The following is a 1093-nucleotide window of genomic DNA, read 5'->3' on the forward strand; positions in this document are numbered from 1 at the left end:
TATATAAGTTACACATATTTTATTGCACCAAGTCTTATTAATGCTTAATATACAAGTATAAATTATATTTGTGGATCATTTATGTACATTTTTAATACCTGTAACCACCGTTGGCAGCATAAGCGCCAGAACCAGCACCACCGGCTCCTGGAGCACCCCCAAATCCGGATCCAGCTCCACCGAAGGCACCCCCGGCACCTGGGGCACCACCATGTCCGGCTCCGGCTCCTCCGAACCCAGCGCCGGCACCTGGAGCTCCTCCGAAACCAGCACCAGCTCCGGCACCTCCGAAACCGCCACCAGTTCGGATACCGGCTCCAGAACCAGCGTTGGCCTCAGCCAAACCTTCGCCTTTATATTGGCCTTCGTTAAGTCCCTCTCCGTGGTAGCTACCGTCATCGAAGATGCCTCTGGCTTCGTCGGCGGCGTTGTCCTGGAGGGATTTCAAGATGGCCTCGGGGATTGGTGGGGAGGTTGGGATGTGGGAGCCCTGCGGTACGAAACCGTTTTCGTCAGCGGTGTAGCTGAGGGACACTTGTTCTCCGTTGTCGCTGGTGAAGGAGTACGAGCCGTGGGCTTTGGTACCGTCACCGCGGGCGTCTCCTTCTTCCTGAGCACCGATTCCGTGACCGGTTTGGTAGCTGTATCTATATTAAAAAAACTCTGGTAGTACCAGTTATGGTTGCAGTATAGTGATGAAGTACCTGTAAGTACCATCCTCGTTCTCAGCGGCGAATTTCACGATGGGTACATCGTTGAGTGGGTTGACTCCGGTCCTGACTCCAGGTCTGCCATGACCACCGGCTCCGGGGAAACCTCCGGGTCCGAGATGAGGACCTCCTGGGCCTGCGGGACTACCCGGACCACCTCGACCACCAAAAGGTGCGTTACCTGGTCCCAGGGCGCCTCCCGACGATGGGTTGGGTGGTAGGTAGAGATTGTTCAGGCTGGCTGAGGCGGCGAAGCCCAGGATGGCCGAGAGGAGGACGAACTGTAATCGATTTAGTTGGAAACATCGTACTGATGCACCGAACCATTTAATTACCTGTTTCATGGCTGTGTGCTAGTTGGTATTGTCTAAAGAAGATCACCG

The 1093-nt window shown here is 54.6% G+C and overlaps 1 protein-coding gene across 1 annotated transcript; it reads right to left on the minus strand.

Annotated features, from left to right (window-relative positions):
* Positions 1-1093, minus strand: LOC143203750 (pupal cuticle protein 27). Its single transcript, XM_076416007.1, has 3 exons — positions 1046-1093; positions 705-991; positions 1-647 (listed from the first exon to the last, which is right to left on the minus strand). The coding sequence occupies exons 1-3, from the start codon at positions 1052-1054 to the stop codon at positions 92-94; spliced, it is 852 nt and encodes a 283-aa protein (XP_076272122.1). The 5' UTR covers positions 1055-1093; the 3' UTR covers positions 1-91.

The sequence above is a fragment of the Rhynchophorus ferrugineus genome, unplaced genomic scaffold, assembly GCF_030347505.1.
Source record: "Rhynchophorus ferrugineus isolate W39M unplaced genomic scaffold, kcgeb_rfMv2 rfM10, whole genome shotgun sequence".
Classification (NCBI taxonomy): domain Eukaryota; kingdom Metazoa; phylum Arthropoda; class Insecta; order Coleoptera; family Curculionidae; genus Rhynchophorus; species Rhynchophorus ferrugineus.

Coding starts and splice junctions, on each gene's coding strand:
- LOC143203750 (XM_076416007.1), bottom strand. Junction 648..704: donor AACGAGGATGGTACTTACAG/GTACTTCATCAC, acceptor TTTTTAATATAG/ATACAGCTACCAAACCGGTC.